This window comes from Chrysemys picta, chromosome 2, assembly GCF_011386835.1.
Source record: "Chrysemys picta bellii isolate R12L10 chromosome 2, ASM1138683v2, whole genome shotgun sequence".
Taxonomy (NCBI): Eukaryota; Metazoa; Chordata; order Testudines; family Emydidae; genus Chrysemys; species Chrysemys picta.
In genome coordinates, this window is record NC_088792.1 from 59,804,164 (window position 1) to 59,818,102 (window position 13,939).

The window sequence follows — 13,939 nt, forward strand, 5'->3', positions numbered from 1 at the left end:
TTCTTATATGGGCATCTATTACCCCCCACCTCTGGCCTGACTTTTCATACTTGCTGTCTGGTCACCCTAATCCTAGGAGAAAAAGGAGCTAGGCAATCAAATGGTGGAGAATTGGGAGTTACAACTGGGCAGCACATGTGGTGAGATATGGGAGCAAACATATTATCCAAAAGAGGTGGGTGTGGGGGTGACAGAGAGAGTGCGGGTGTACAAGGACAGATGCCAACATTCAGCACAAATACCCTGGTCAGGCTTCATGCTTCATATAGGTGGGATACCTTACAGTGAACATGATACACACTGCTGCCAGATCTGCCCTACCATGCAGGGGCTGGCTGAGATGTACTGCTGTCTTCCCATTTTTGCACAGACTGAAGGCTAGGAGGATCCTGGGGTTGCAGAGACAACTGCAGCTCCTCACACGCATGGGACGGGTGCAAGACGGGGGGGGGGGGTGAGGGGAGGAGGTGCAGAGGGATGGAGGACTCCGGATGGAGGGTGCATGGGAGCAGGGGACCAAGGGGCTAGGGGAGGAAGTGCTGGAGGGGGGCGAGGGGAGGAAGTGCCGGAGGGACGGGTGCCGGGGGGGGGGAGGGGGTGCCGGGTGGGAAAGCCAAAATGGGGCTAGGGGGAGGTGGTGCAGGGGGACGGGTGCGGGGCTGAAGGGGGAGGTGCCGTGGGGCGAAGGGAGGAGGTGCCGTGGTGGGGACGGGTGCGGGGGGGCTGAAGGGGGAGGTGCCGTGGCGCGGAGGTGCAGGGGGGTGGAGGACTCCAGATGGTGGGGGTGCATGGGAGTCGGGGGGTGGGTCCCGGGGGTGCAATGGCCGAGGGATGGCGGGGCTAGGGGAACGGGGGGCGAGGCTCCTGAAGACTAGGGACGCCGTGCCAAGGCAGGCGCCTGCTCGGCCCCGCTGGAGCGAGGCACTGAAGGCAGCACCGCCGAAGACGAAGCTGCGGGGTGGGGGGGCCGCCGGGATTCTGTAGCTCAACGCAACAAAGGGAGCGGGCGGGGGGCGGAGACTTGCCGCCTCGCCCCGCCCCGCGCGCCGCAGCCGGAGCTCAGCGCCCCATACCCGGACGGGCTTGAAGCCTGCCCTGCCGCTGGTGGTCTCCTAGCAACGCGGGACCCCGCGAGCCGCGCACGCCGGCTGGCGAAACGGCAGCCCCCGCGCGTGGAGCCTTCTCCGCTCCCGGGGAGGGGCAGCCCGGGGCCACCGACCCTGCCCCGGCAGAGCCCACCTGGCGGGCCGGGCCCCGAGCGACGGTGGTGCAGTGAGTTGGGGGGCAGCTTAACGCCTTGCTTCTGGGGCTTTGCCAAGTGCCTCCCCCGCCGCCGGGCAGAGGGAGACAAAAGCCCTTTGTGAGCCGGGCTGGGGGCGGATGGAGGCGCCCGCCGTCCCTGCGCGGAAAGGACCTGGCTCCTGCTGCCGCCAAGTGGCTTTGCGCTGGGCTCGGGGGTCCCTACGCTCCCCCTGACATGCGGCGCCGCACGCTGCCCCTGCCCTGCCTCCTACCTGCGAAGGGTGCGTCCCTCCTCCTGCTTCTCCTCCTCCTCCTCCTCCGCAGCCGCCCGAGCCCTCGGCGGGGCTGAGAGCGAGCGAGCCGCTCAGCCGAGACTTGGCCGCCAGGACAGGGAGAGGTGCCGTCTGCTTCGCATTATGTGGATCCCACTCCTGGCTTTTCTTACTGCTGGAATCGTCTCTCTGCAGAAATGCCAACGAGGGCCTGGCCCCATGCTGCGGGCAGCCCGTGTGCTCGCAGCTGTGCCGGGGCTGTGCCAGCGCCGTAAGTTGCCGGGCTTTGTTTTGGGCCGGTTTTTTGCATTCTCGTGAGTGGGTTGAATGGGGCGCCCAAGTGCAGGTGAGCAGTTGCCGGGCCGGTTTGGAGAAAGTGGCGCCTGGCTAATAGAAACTGCCAGCAGGAGCCATAAGGCTTGGGAAACTTGCACTTGACAGCAGGAGGGTTGTAGATTGAAACACAGATAAGTTAATCCTGCAGGATCCTTCCCCGTGTGCCTTTGGAACGGGCTCCTCCGTTGAGGCCAGGTGCCTCTGGCCCATTTTACCCAATTTCTGTCCCTGATGTTGAATCGACTTTCTATAGAAAACTGCAGGAGGAGCAACGTTGCCATGGGATCAGCCATAAAGTTAAGGGGAGAGAGAAACTCCCTTAAAGAGTTTAATGGTGCCACCCTCTGTTTGCACTTTCAGTGTGTTATTCCTATGTGCTGTTTTCAGTATGGATAATGCAGGTCATTGTAGCGCTAAATGATGGAGCAAAGGTACCGTTTATAGTCAGAATGCAAACATTAACTGTTTCATCAATACTGTTCAGCCCAGTGCTGGGCCAGGATCTGATCAAAGTGAAGGGTGATTGTTTCCTCCCCTCATACTTCCCCCCCCAACCCCTCAAAAAAAGAAAGAAAAAGGGACATTAATGTTGAGAGAGAACTTAAATTCCTTACACACTTTATACAGGTGGTATTACAAACAAGCATTAGCCCAAAAGTGCAGGCTATGGGGCACTGATATGCAGAAGTTCCATTTACTTCAATAGGGGTCCTGCATGCAGACTGAGGGCCAGGCATGCAAATGGCTCTAAAGTCATAAAGCAATTTATTCATGAAATTAATCCCCCCCCCTTTTTAACCTCCTGCACTAGAAAGGGTTTAACCAATTTTAGTAATTTTGTACAGTGCAAATGTACTCTTATACATTAAAATTATATGCCAAGTTTCAGCCTGGAGTTAATTAAAATGTCCAAATTATAATCATATAAAATAAGATTTATGATGGGAACAGCATCTTAGCCTTAATTGTTGAATATGTAACAAGCTAATATCTAACTCAATAAGATTTGCTCAGTACTATTAAATGACATAACAATGGAATAACTTCAGTTAACTTCCATGGTGTGGTTTTTTTTGTTTTTTTGTTTTTGGCTTTGTTTTTTTAATTAAAAATGAACCAAACTAAACGTCAATGAGAAAAAAGTTTAATATGAAAAAAGAACAGGAGTACTTGTGGCACCTTAGAGACTAACAAATTTATTAGAGCATAAGCTTTCATGGGCTATGCATCCAAAGAAGTGGGCTGTAGCCCACGAAAGCTTATGCTCTAATAAATTTGTTAGTCTCTAAGGTGCCACAAGTACTCCTGTTCTTTTTGCGGATACAGACTAACACGGCTGCTACTCTGAAACGTTTAATATGAAGTTTCTTATGAAACAATGACATCCCGTATTTGGTATCTTCTACACAATATGAATGAGCATGTTTGCCCTGATGTTTTGACTTATGATTGAGCTGAGTTCAACATAGGCTGGGTTTGAGGGAGTGGCTAGGGTGACTAAGGCATCTTTGCACTATTTAATTCTTTGCATCCCTGCCCTAACTCTCACTGTGCTGCAACAGCTCCCTATGGAGATATCCAGCAGTAAGAATAATTGGAGCAGCCATGCCTCTTTGCTGCCTCCCTGATATGCCCCTATGTCAGGTGTGGTAGAAGATCATTTTTCTTGCTTCCATCCTGCCATACAGCCCTATTCCAATGGGGGTATTCCCTGTGAGGAGATCCTCTGGTTTGTGGCTTTTGTCTGTTTGCAGAGCTGGTGTATGGAGGCGACAATCCAGACCAGTGTATTTGCTGTATTGCACCTGCGAAAGAGAAAAAGAAACATGCTTGCATAGAGATATATAATTTAAAACACAGAATTTCACTCATTCTTGTTGACATATGTGTCCTGTATTATTGATAAATAGAATAAAATAGTATATTTTTAACTAATTACAATTAGCTTGTAATTCTACTTAACAGTTGCATTAAAAATAGCACCAAATTCTACCTTCACTTATACCCATGGAAGTCTGTGACATGGGGAGTTGCATGGGTGTGTAAATGAAGGTAGAATTTGATCCTTCATTTGGATTAAGGTTGGAGCACAAAATAAAATCTGAGAAAATACTGCAAAATTGCACGTCTCACTAAATGTCCTCTAAGCACAGATAAAAGATTAGTTTTCCTGCCAATGACAAAGGATCTCTTGTTCAGAAATTTTTACCAAAGGAAATTGCAGTTCTGTTAAGCCAAATAAAACAAATACCTGACACGAGAATGAAACTTTTGCCAAATGAAATTTGCCAAGTAGCAATTTACACAGATCCTGGGCTTATAAAATACTAAAAAAAGAAATACCTCTTTATTGAGTAAACCACTGAACAGAATAAAAGGTAAATACAAGACATTGCTATACTGGGCTATGTTAATCAGCTAGCTAATGCTATTGACTTCTATAGAGACACAGGATCAGTTAACTCATCTTGTTGACAAACTATATAGAACAATAATTCTACAGTTTGTCAGTTAAGTACATATATGAAACTTTTCAAAGAGCTAAATTCTGAGGAATAGTTGGTAAAGATTAACAAGAGATTGCAGGTTTAAATCCCAGCAGTGGCTCATTTGTTGGAATTCATATACTTTGGTCTTGGTGGGAGCCTTAGAAATACCTAGATTATGATCCCTGTGTTAACCTTAAGTAAGTAGGCTTTACCCTGACTTCCCATGCAAGGGTTGGATGGTGTGGAATCTTTATCTCTAATTTGGAGCACTCACGAAACAGTTCCCTGGCTGCCACTGCAGCATCCAGGGTTGACAAAACTTTTGATCGTTGGAGTTTATAGTCTCTTTATTTCAAGTTTCATGTGGAAGGGCTGGTTGGGAGGGGTAGGAGAGTGGAAGATCCTTTGATCATAGCATGGACAGATGTTTATTGGTCCGTCCCAATAGAATGATTTCTAACTCCAAATATAATGGTCAAGTGTTCTCTCTCCTGCTCCTTTGGTGTTTTGCCAGTCTTATCACATCTCATTCTCATGTCTGTTTGTTCTAGCACCGAATGTTTCCTACTTTGTTATTGTGTTACTTCTCTAAGGTATAGGGAAAACTATTCAAGCCCCTCATGAAGGAAATATATTTTAAAAGGAGGAGTCCCTCAAGAAAAAAAATGAAGCAAATAGTGTATTTTGGTAGTTATTTTAAGCATGTGGACAGACCTGCCTGTTGATTTCTTTTTCTTGCTGGCTTATTTCCATTGAGGACTCAGTGAAAGCTGTATTGTATAGAATTCTCAATATTCAGACAGCTCTGCTTTTCCTGAGTCTTAAATGAAAACAATCCAACAAGAAGAAAAATCCTTTTTTCATTTTTCTTCAGCCTGCTTGGGTGATCCTCTTCTGAAAGAGACTTGACCCTCCTCCGGGAAACAAGCCTAAATGAGAAAAAAAATACTCTAGGACAGGGGTAGGCAACCTATGGCACGCGTGTCAAAGGCTGCATGCGAGCTGATTTTCAGTGGCACTCACACTGCCCAGGTCCGGGCCACCAGTCCGGGGAGCTCTGCATTTTAATTTATTTTTAAATGAAGCTTCTTAAACATTTTAAAAACCTTATTTACTTTACATACAACAATAGTTTAGTTATATATTATAGACTTATAGAAAGAGACCTTCAAAAAACGTTAAAATGTATTACTGGCATGCGAGTGAATTACTGGCATTTACTGGCATTAAATTAGAGTGAATAAATGAAGACTCGGCACACCACTTCTGAAAGGTTTCTCACCCGTGCTCTAGGACATGTAGTTCTTCTGTTTTTTCTGCTCACCTATTCATGATTCCCCTTCTACTATGCCTGATAAATACCTTTTACCAAAGGCATGAATTGCTGAAACTGTTTCAATTTCAGGATACCCACTTCATATGGGCTGCTAATGCACTCTCTTAGTTTCTATGTTCTTTCTTATGCTCTAATAAATTTGTTAGTCTCTAAGGTGCCACAAGTACTCCTGTTCTTTTTATGTTCTTTCTGTTGCTTGTTCATGAGGAAGGAAACTAGCACCTTTGAGGAGGGCCCATGCACAATGCTTCACACTACAGAAGCCTTATAATTGATTTGTTCTGGAATGGAGTAGGGTGTAAGCTGTGTGTCTATTGAAGGGGGCCCTCTGTACTCCTTATGCGCCATTGAGATTAGCTGCATGTAACTAACATGCCATTGTGGAAGGGAGCATTAAATGGAAGCTGTGGATTGCACTGGCCAGGAATACCCTTACAGGTTTTCAAGGGACAGTGGTTGCTTTTCTGGTCCTTAGGCTGGACTGGAGTAATAGCTGCAAAAAGGTTGAGCTGCAGTCCCATGGCCTCTGTTAGAAATGACAATCGTACTCTACCAATCAATGGATCTGAAATGGATGGCTCTCGTCATTAGAATAGAATCCAGGTCAAACATCCTCTCCAGAGCACAAGTAAAATGTTGCAGTGTGCTCTTTATCAGAATGTTTAACAAAATTAAGAAAATCTGCATCAAATAAACCCTGACCTGCTCAGCCATTCAACAAAGGTGACTAACACATGGAATCAATGAATATTATAATCTGCCTTTGAATTAACAAAGGGCTTGAATGCTTGAAATATTTTACAAACAAATCCCTAAAGAGAGGAATTAAGATAAGAATATTAGGAACACCCTTCACAAAGACGACTCCTGAGATGAAAACACATCAGTACCAGAAATAAGCACAAATATAACAAAATATAAAGCCACAAACAATAGAAATTTAAAACTTAAAAATCAAAATGTGAATAATCCCCTTTAATATGCTAATTATCAGATATTGAGCACTCTTTGAGGGAGGAAGCATATGACAGTATAATTAGATTGCGTAAGCTGAAAATATTTATTTGATGGCTGCTAGCATTTTTTTGAGACTACAGTCACGAGGCCAAATTAATCATTAGCATAGTTGATTCTAACTCCATTATAGTGAATGGAGACTTATTTCCTTTCTTGAGCACTAAACTAGGCTCACAAATGTTAAACCCACAATGCAGAAAAATAACTGAGGTCACAAACATGGGATATTTTTGCATGATGGATATACACCTTAAAAGCTGCTCCACACTAGAATTTAAGATCAAATAATCTATATAAATATTGTGACCATTGTATATCTTATCTCCAAAGCACTTGTACAAACATTAAAGACCCAAAGCCATATAATATGCTTAATAGTGTTATATGGGTATGGCTTCTGGTTTGCGGGGGTGAGTTAATTTAATTGGGGAGGTGGTATATTTTAGCAATTTTTGAGTTCTGTGAAGGTGTCCACAAACTGGGGTGTTTTGGGGACTTTCCCTTGGTATATATATGTACTATACTGTATTGCTGTACTGTAACATGTTATGTTAAAGCACACTAGGGAACCTTTAGTGTGCATCAGCAAGGTCTACAGGGATGAATTTATGCATGACAAGTTAATGTGCTTTGGAAATCACATCCTCTGTGTAGACAACCCCTTAGATGAAAGCCAGGGAGACTAGGTAGTGCCTGAATAAACAAACTGCACTGGAAAGGGGTGAAATCAGCACAGCCTGAGTACTTTCTGGTATATTTCTGTTGTTTATTGGATAAACACTAATTTCGGCATGGGTTATTTATTTATTTATTTATTTTGAGGGTGTTTTATCCGTTTTTTTTATCAGTGTTTTTTGGTTAAAACCTAAAATCAGAAGCCCCATGTATGGAAAATACTCTGTGCTTGTACTGGAGGCTGGTAGTCCAGATGCTTTGACGTAAACCTGGCTTATCAAGCCTAATGCTTTGAAAATAAAATACTGGAGGGAAAAGTGATATTTTTTTTAAACTGGACTCTTATCAAACTTCTAGCATCTAAGAGGCTCCATTCCAAATTATATATCTCCCTTCCCAGCCAACTCTAAAGTCAAAGCTCTTGTCCTAACTTCCGATTTCTCTCCAGCCTAATTAAAAGACTCAATGCCTCCTTCCCATCTGCTTAGAACAGGCATAAGTTATGATGAACAAAATAGAATATGCCTTATTATTCTGTTCTAAGCTGCTTGAATGTTATTAATTAAAATCATTCCATTTCTGGCAGTTCAGTATTGAAGTTGATTGTTAGTATAAATGGACTTGGCTATTTTGTGCGGTCTTTTGAGAAGGAAGAACATCTCTAATGAATTAGTGTACTGTCCATTGTAATGGAACCTTTCGGGAAGAAAAGTAAACTCCTTGCCAGCCATTCAGGATTCTCTCTTGTTCTGGTGGCAAAATAAGAATAACCCCTTGAGCAAAATATAAGCGTTTCAGGAGGATAGGAATTTACAGCACCAGCAAGCTGCCAAGAAACAACTTTTATGTTTGCCTAAGTTCAAGTATTTGCAAAGTTGATAATTGAGTATTCTCTTCATATGTTTCTGCGTTTTCCATTGCTTCATTGTTATGGGTCTGAAGTAATTTCTGCCTGCTATTACTCATTACTTTTGCGTATGACTAGTAAGAATAATTTATAACTATTAAAAAAAATCTAGAGACTGTGCCGTTTTCCCTCCTCTTTAATTTTCTTTAATTAGTGGCTCAGGTAAGGAATGTGCCCTTGCTGCAGGCAATGGGGTGTTACTTCTAGGGGGTGGATTTTTCAAATTTTCAAAGTACTTTCTATTCCCCTTGCTTTCTTTGGGAGTAAGTGCTCATTGCCTTGCAGGATTGGACTCAAAGCTTTAAAATACCCGAAGTTTTTGGCACATTGCTTTTGTACTTTTTGTATAAGTATAGCTGCATGTTATGCTTTAGTACAAGTGTAATTAAAATAAGTACCAGTATGTTCCATTTTCTGTTCATGAAGAGGAGGAGGAGTCTCCTCTTAACATTCCCTCCAATCGCTGAAGGTCCTCCATATCTCTGTCCCCCTTTTGCTTTATAGTTTGTCCTCAAAACCCCATGTTATGGCCACCTTCCTTCCAGTCATTTGACTGATTTCCCTTCAGACCGCATCCATTTGTGGTGCCTATATTCCTCTACACAACAAAATTGTTGCTTAATTGGCTGAGGGGATCACTGTTGAATGACTTAAGATACCTGTATCCTAAGGAGATGAAGGCTGTTGGCAGCTATTTGTTTTGGTAAAGTAAAGATCAGAACTAGGAATCAAATCTGGGACCCTGGTGTGAAAATACAGAATGAGTTTTTAATAAACCCCATGTGACGGGCTGGATCACAGAAACCTCCTTAGGGCTGCCAACTCATGTGCCAAGACTACTTCTGCCCCTGCTTTCCCTGCCAGCTTGGGACTCCAGCACCCTGTCTTGTTGAGCCAGACACGCAAGTCTGCTCCAACACAGACCCAGGGTATGACCCACGTGCTCCAAAGCTGCAGACTTAACTGAAAGCAACGTATGAAGTGTTCCTAGCTTTAACACTCGGATTCCCAACTCCCAGTGGGGTCCAAACCTTGTATAAAACGTATACAGGGTAAACTTATAAATTGTTCGCCCTCTATAATACTGATAGAGAGATGTGCACAGCTGTTTGCCCCCTGCCCCCCAGGTATTAGTACATACTCTGGGTTAATTAATAAGTAAAAAGTGATAATATTAAATACAGAAAGCTGAATTTAAGTGGTTCCAAGTAGTAACAGACAGAACAAAGTGAATTACTAAGTAAAATAAAATAAAACATGCAAGTCTGAGTTTCTTTCAGGTATCCTTGGGGATGGAGAGGCTATCTCTTGAGCCAGCTGAAGACCAAATAGAGGAGTCTCCCAGGGGTTTAAATAGACTTTCGCTTGTGGATGGAGACCCCCTCCTCTCTCCTATGCAAAGTCCAGCTCCAAGATGTAGTTTTGGAGTCACATGGGGAACTCACATGTCCATGCATGACTCAGTTTTTACAGTCAGCAGCCACTGTTTACATGCTACCCTGAATGTCCTCAGGTAGACTTCTTATATGCATTGGAGCTTTCCAAGATTCATTGTCCTTTAAGTGTTTCTTGATTGGGCACTTAATTTGCACATTCCTTTCTCAAGAAGCTGACCAAATACTTTACTAAGGCTACTTAGAAATCAAGCAAATACACAGCCAATATTCATAACTTTGAATACAACAATGACATATGCATACAAATAGGATGAATAGATTCAGTAGATCATAACTTTTACAGAGATATGTTACATGGCATATGTAGCATAAAACATATTCCAGTTTTGTCGTGTATATATACGTTCATAAGAATATTTCCATGAAGCCTTATGGGGTGCACCATCACACCCCATTTTCAGGTCTTTGTAACTTGGTTGCTATAACTTTCTTTATGCTGAAAGATCCACTCATTACTGAAAAGTGATATATAGCACATCTCGCTTCTGTAGTAAATTGTGTATATATGTACGTGCACAATGGGACAAGTTAAAAGGTGAATAGACGTTGTATGCTGAGGTGTTGAAAGAGCAGAGTTAGCAGAAAAGCAACTAACAGAAAACTGTAAATTTTAAAGTAGGCCACCCCTTGTTTTAATTTAAAACCTTTGGACTCCATATGTAAAATACTCTGAATCACACCTATTTACTAGTATTTCTCTTTCTTGCCTATCACTGTGGAAACTGAGCACCTCCCAATACTGCCTCCCACCTCCTCTTAGGTGGGGAAAGTATTACATGGGGAACTAACACTGCAATTTGCATAGGAAATCTGTGACAGAGCCAGGAATTAAGAACATCTAGTGCCTTAAAAACAAGATCCTCTCTCCCACAACATCTTTGAATCTAGCCCACTGCATTGCCTGCTGATGTCCATCAGGATATGTGTGTTTTCTGCCTGATTCTGGTACATCAATAAAATATATAAGTACTCTAGCACGGACATATGGTAGATGGTGCTATGAGAGAAATACTTCTATGTTTTTATGTTCATTTTCTATAAGAATGGTAAGTGGTTTTGGTAATACTAGTGGAATAAACTTCTTTTAGTTGCTGTAATTTGTTTCTTTTATAAATTACTTTACATTTTCTATCATCTTGGCAACTTCAGAAATAAAATTATTTAACAATGAACAATTACAGCACATTGTGCTGGACTAGCACAAATGACCTGATGAGAGAACACCAGAACTCAAACTGTAAAGCTTGTTCGCTGGAATGAAAACGTTATTACCTTTTTGCTCACTTTTGTCCAACGGAATATGTAAAAGATGATCTTGTTGACTTGAAACCAGCATACACATTTTAAATACTTGTCTATATTGATAATGGGAATAGTATTGTAATACTTAAAAAGGACACGCTGGGCTAGTACAGCTGACAAACTATGTTAGTTTAAGGTCAATGTAGAACAAAAAAGGATTTCAGGAGAGCTCAGCTCAGCTAATGAATAATTCTTCCTTCTCTCTCTCTCTCTCTCTCTCTCTCTCCTCTCTTCCACACTGTTAAATCAAATCATAAACAATTTCCTGTTGGACTAAAACATGTGTATTATAATAGCCAGTACAATAGATGGTTCTTCAGTTATTTATTGAGTATCAAGCCTAAATGGAGGCTCATGGTTTAATTTGTGCCCAGTAATTTTAATAGCTGTATATTTTACAGTAGTATTGGGAAAAGGACAGATTTGAAAATAGATGAGGGCAAACGTAAAACAACAGCCTGACTTTGCTTCACACAATAATGAAAGGTACAACAGCCCCTCACCGTGGCATGTATCAGTCAGGCAATATCGAGGGCATTGGGACCTGGTACAAGGAATCCATTGGGGTTTGTAGAGCCATGGGGGTGAAGGAGTGAATTCCCATTCTCCTCTCAAGCAGTAGTCCTCCACAAATCTTGGTTCCTCCCTTACCAGGTTATGGCAGCCATGATTACTGCCATGTTAGAGCGGTAGTAACCCCAATCAGTATAGGGAAAGGGTTACTTTTGCCTGTACTCTGTTCTGTTTCACATGTCAACTGACAGAAGTCTTGCCTAGACTTTCAGTTATTTGGGAACCTATTCTCTTCTTCCACTAAGCTGGGATGGGGCTCTCTGTGTTGTCAATGGCTCCCAAACATCCCTTCCAGCTCAGAGTTAGGGTGGAGTCCAACACCATCTCTAGGCAGGGCTGGTAGGGCTGGCTCCAGTGTTTTTGCCGCCCCAAGCGGGGGGAAAAAAAAAAGCCGCGATCGGGTTCATTCTTCAGCGGCAATTCGGCGGCAGGTCCTTCCCTCCGAGAGAGACTGAGGGACCTGCCACCGAATTGCCACTGAAGAGCAGGACGTACTGCCCCTTTCCGTTGGCCGCCCCAGGCACCTGCTTGCTGCGCTGGTGCCTGGAGCCAGCCCTGAGGGCTGGGATTGGGTAGCTGCATTGGGGTGGGGTGGGTTCCTTAAAGAGTTGATTAAGCTGCAGCAAACTTCTTATTGCAGAGGTGGTAGCAATGGTAGGGCTCAAGGATTTCTCAGGCCTTGGCTACACTCGCAGATTCACAGCGCTGCCGCGGCAGCGCTGTGAAGCGCGAGTGTAGTCGCACCACCAGCGACTACACCACCAGCGACCATTCTCCGAGGGGAATAGCTTGCAGCGCTGCGAGCGAGCGTGCAGCACTGCAGGCGCTGATTACACTGGCGCTTTACAGCGCTGCACTCGCTGCGCTCAGGGGGGGTGTTTTTTCACACCCCTGAGCGCAGCAAGTGCAGCGTTGTGAATTGCCAATAGCCAAGGCCTTATTGTCTCTAAAATTCATAGCAGTTATCCTACTAAGAACAGTGGCTCTTCCCTCCCTCCCTCCCCCTTCAGTATATTCTGACACTACTTGAAAATTCAGGATAATTTTGTCCATTTTTGTGGTGGCTGGCCAGTGCCATTGCAAAAATGGGTGTATCTGGGTCAAGTGAGAGCACCTAGAGGAGTAGCTGATTCAACCAAGCAGGTCCCCTCTCCCAGAGTGAATCCCTCCAGTATACAGATATCTGTGCTGGTGAACTGGGGTGAGTCATGTACATTTCTGCTGTACTTGACACCTGGTTTCATTCCCATTTTCAGCTTTTCAGACTGATAGAGTTTTGCAGTTTTGCGACAAAAGCACATTTCTGTGGGATGGGAATTCCTTATCACTCCATGACCCTTAATGGAGAGCTTAGTAAGTTTCAGGGAAAACACTGTGCTTGTATAGAGACCCCCACACTCCTCCACCGCCCTCCCCCCCAGGAAATATGAAGTCTATCAGGGATTTAAAGTTTGGCAAGAATGACACTGAATAGCTTTTGCTAAAACAAAGCTCATGACATAACTAAGTGTGCTCTTCCAATCTAAACAACTGTAAATTTTCATTTTGCCTTGGAAGTGCTGTGGAATGGTTTTGAAACATTAAAACACTAATTAACTGTTTAAAGTCTAGCAATGTATTGTCTGTTTTCCCCCTCTGGATACCTAATGGTTGGGTCATTACACTAATTGAATCTATTTCCCCATGTTAAGTATCCTCACACCTTCTATGGGTCATCTCAATTATCACTTCAAAGTTTTTTTTTCTTTTCTCCTGCTGATGATAGCTCATCTCAATTGATTTGCCTTTTACAGTTGGTATGGCTACTTCCACCTTTCCGTGTTCTCTGTATGTATAAAATATCTTCTTGCTGTATGTTCCAGTCTATGCATCCGATGAAGTGGGCTGTAGCCCACGAAAGCTTATGCTCAAATAAATTTTAGTCTCTAAGGTGCCATAAGTACTCCTGTTCTTTAAACTGTACCTGCAAAACATAGGAATGAACAAATGAAATTTGCAAGCACAACAGGAAAATTGCATGTAAAAATGTGTTTGCACATATGATTACAATGGGTGTATGAGTCTGCATATTTTGTGTGCACAACTTAGGGTTTTTTTTTTTTTTTTTTGCTTTTGTTTTTAAATTTTGGCCTCAACATTAGCAATAAATACAATTAAAAAAAAATTCTGTAATCTGTTCCTTCACTTACTTGTCAAGTCATGCATTCAGGAGTGTGATCCTTCTCCCTTTGAAAGCAATGACAAACCTCCTAATTGACTTTATTGAGAAGAGGATTCTAAAAACCTAAAATAGAACACAGGAACTGCCTGCTCTTTGGTGTGTTCAAGGTCAA

General features: G+C 43.4%; 1 protein-coding gene across 2 annotated transcripts in view; it reads left to right on the forward strand.

Annotated features, from left to right (window-relative positions):
* Positions 1-1,020: 1,020 nt before the first annotated feature.
* The window catches only part of ITGB8 (integrin subunit beta 8), a 73,126-nt gene continuing 60,207 nt past the window's right edge, over positions 1,021-13,939 (forward strand). The window contains exon 1 of one of the 2 annotated variants that reach the window (XM_042856359.2): positions 1,021-1,785. In XM_042856359.2, coding sequence (XP_042712293.1) covers positions 1,659-1,785 — 127 coding nt within the window. In that variant the 5' untranslated portion in view covers positions 1,021-1,658. The remainder of the gene's footprint in view (positions 1,786-13,939) is intronic. The other variant, XM_005303147.4, reaches the window with a different exon arrangement.